The 483-nt window shown below is 44.5% G+C and overlaps 1 protein-coding gene across 1 annotated transcript in view; it reads left to right on the top strand.

Annotated features, from left to right (window-relative positions):
- Positions 1-477, top strand: part of LOC107580178 (TBC1 domain family member 5-like) — a 2,468-nt gene extending 1,991 nt beyond the window's left edge. The window contains exon 5 of the mRNA XM_016265914.1: positions 117-477. Coding sequence (XP_016121400.1) covers positions 117-356 — 240 coding nt within the window. The 3' untranslated portion in view covers positions 357-477. The remainder of the gene's footprint in view (positions 1-116) is intronic.
- The last annotated feature ends 6 nt before the right edge of the window (positions 478-483 follow it).

The raw sequence follows: 483 nt of genomic DNA, 5'->3' as shown, positions 1-483 counted from the left end.
ATTGCATTTATCGATATCTGCCAAATAAAGCCCCCAAATGATAAAGCAATTCACCCAAACTTACAATCTTAAATACACCAAATTCATACACAGTTTTTATTTACTTTGTATCTTAGGCCACTGAAGCGAGAAACTGGGACGACTACATCTTGGTCTTGCAGGATGGTGAGCCATCTGAGAGTGAGGAGCAAAGCATAACCACCACAGCTCCACTCTTTAAGCACGTACGAGGCCTAAACAAGGTGGATTTTCAAGACCCTCTGATGGGAACCACATCTGGGTCCTCCAGTCCAGATGACGGCAGCACTCACAGCAAGGACTCTGATTTCACTATTGTTAATCCTACTGACCTTTGAACCCGGATTCCCCCTAAATATGACTGGACCCATCTTCAACACTTAAGAAACTCTGCTGGATGATTGCACATATGAACTCAGGCTGATTGCCCCATGCCCCGTTACTGAATCCCTAAACCACATCTTG

This window comes from Sinocyclocheilus grahami, unplaced genomic scaffold, assembly GCF_001515645.1.
Source record: "Sinocyclocheilus grahami isolate Dianchi unplaced genomic scaffold, SAMN03320097.WGS_v1.1 scaffold26335.1, whole genome shotgun sequence".
NCBI classification, from domain to species: domain Eukaryota; kingdom Metazoa; phylum Chordata; class Actinopteri; order Cypriniformes; family Cyprinidae; genus Sinocyclocheilus; species Sinocyclocheilus grahami.
Note: the sequence above shows the minus strand (reverse complement) of the source record. Positions and strands in the feature narration are given on the sequence as shown.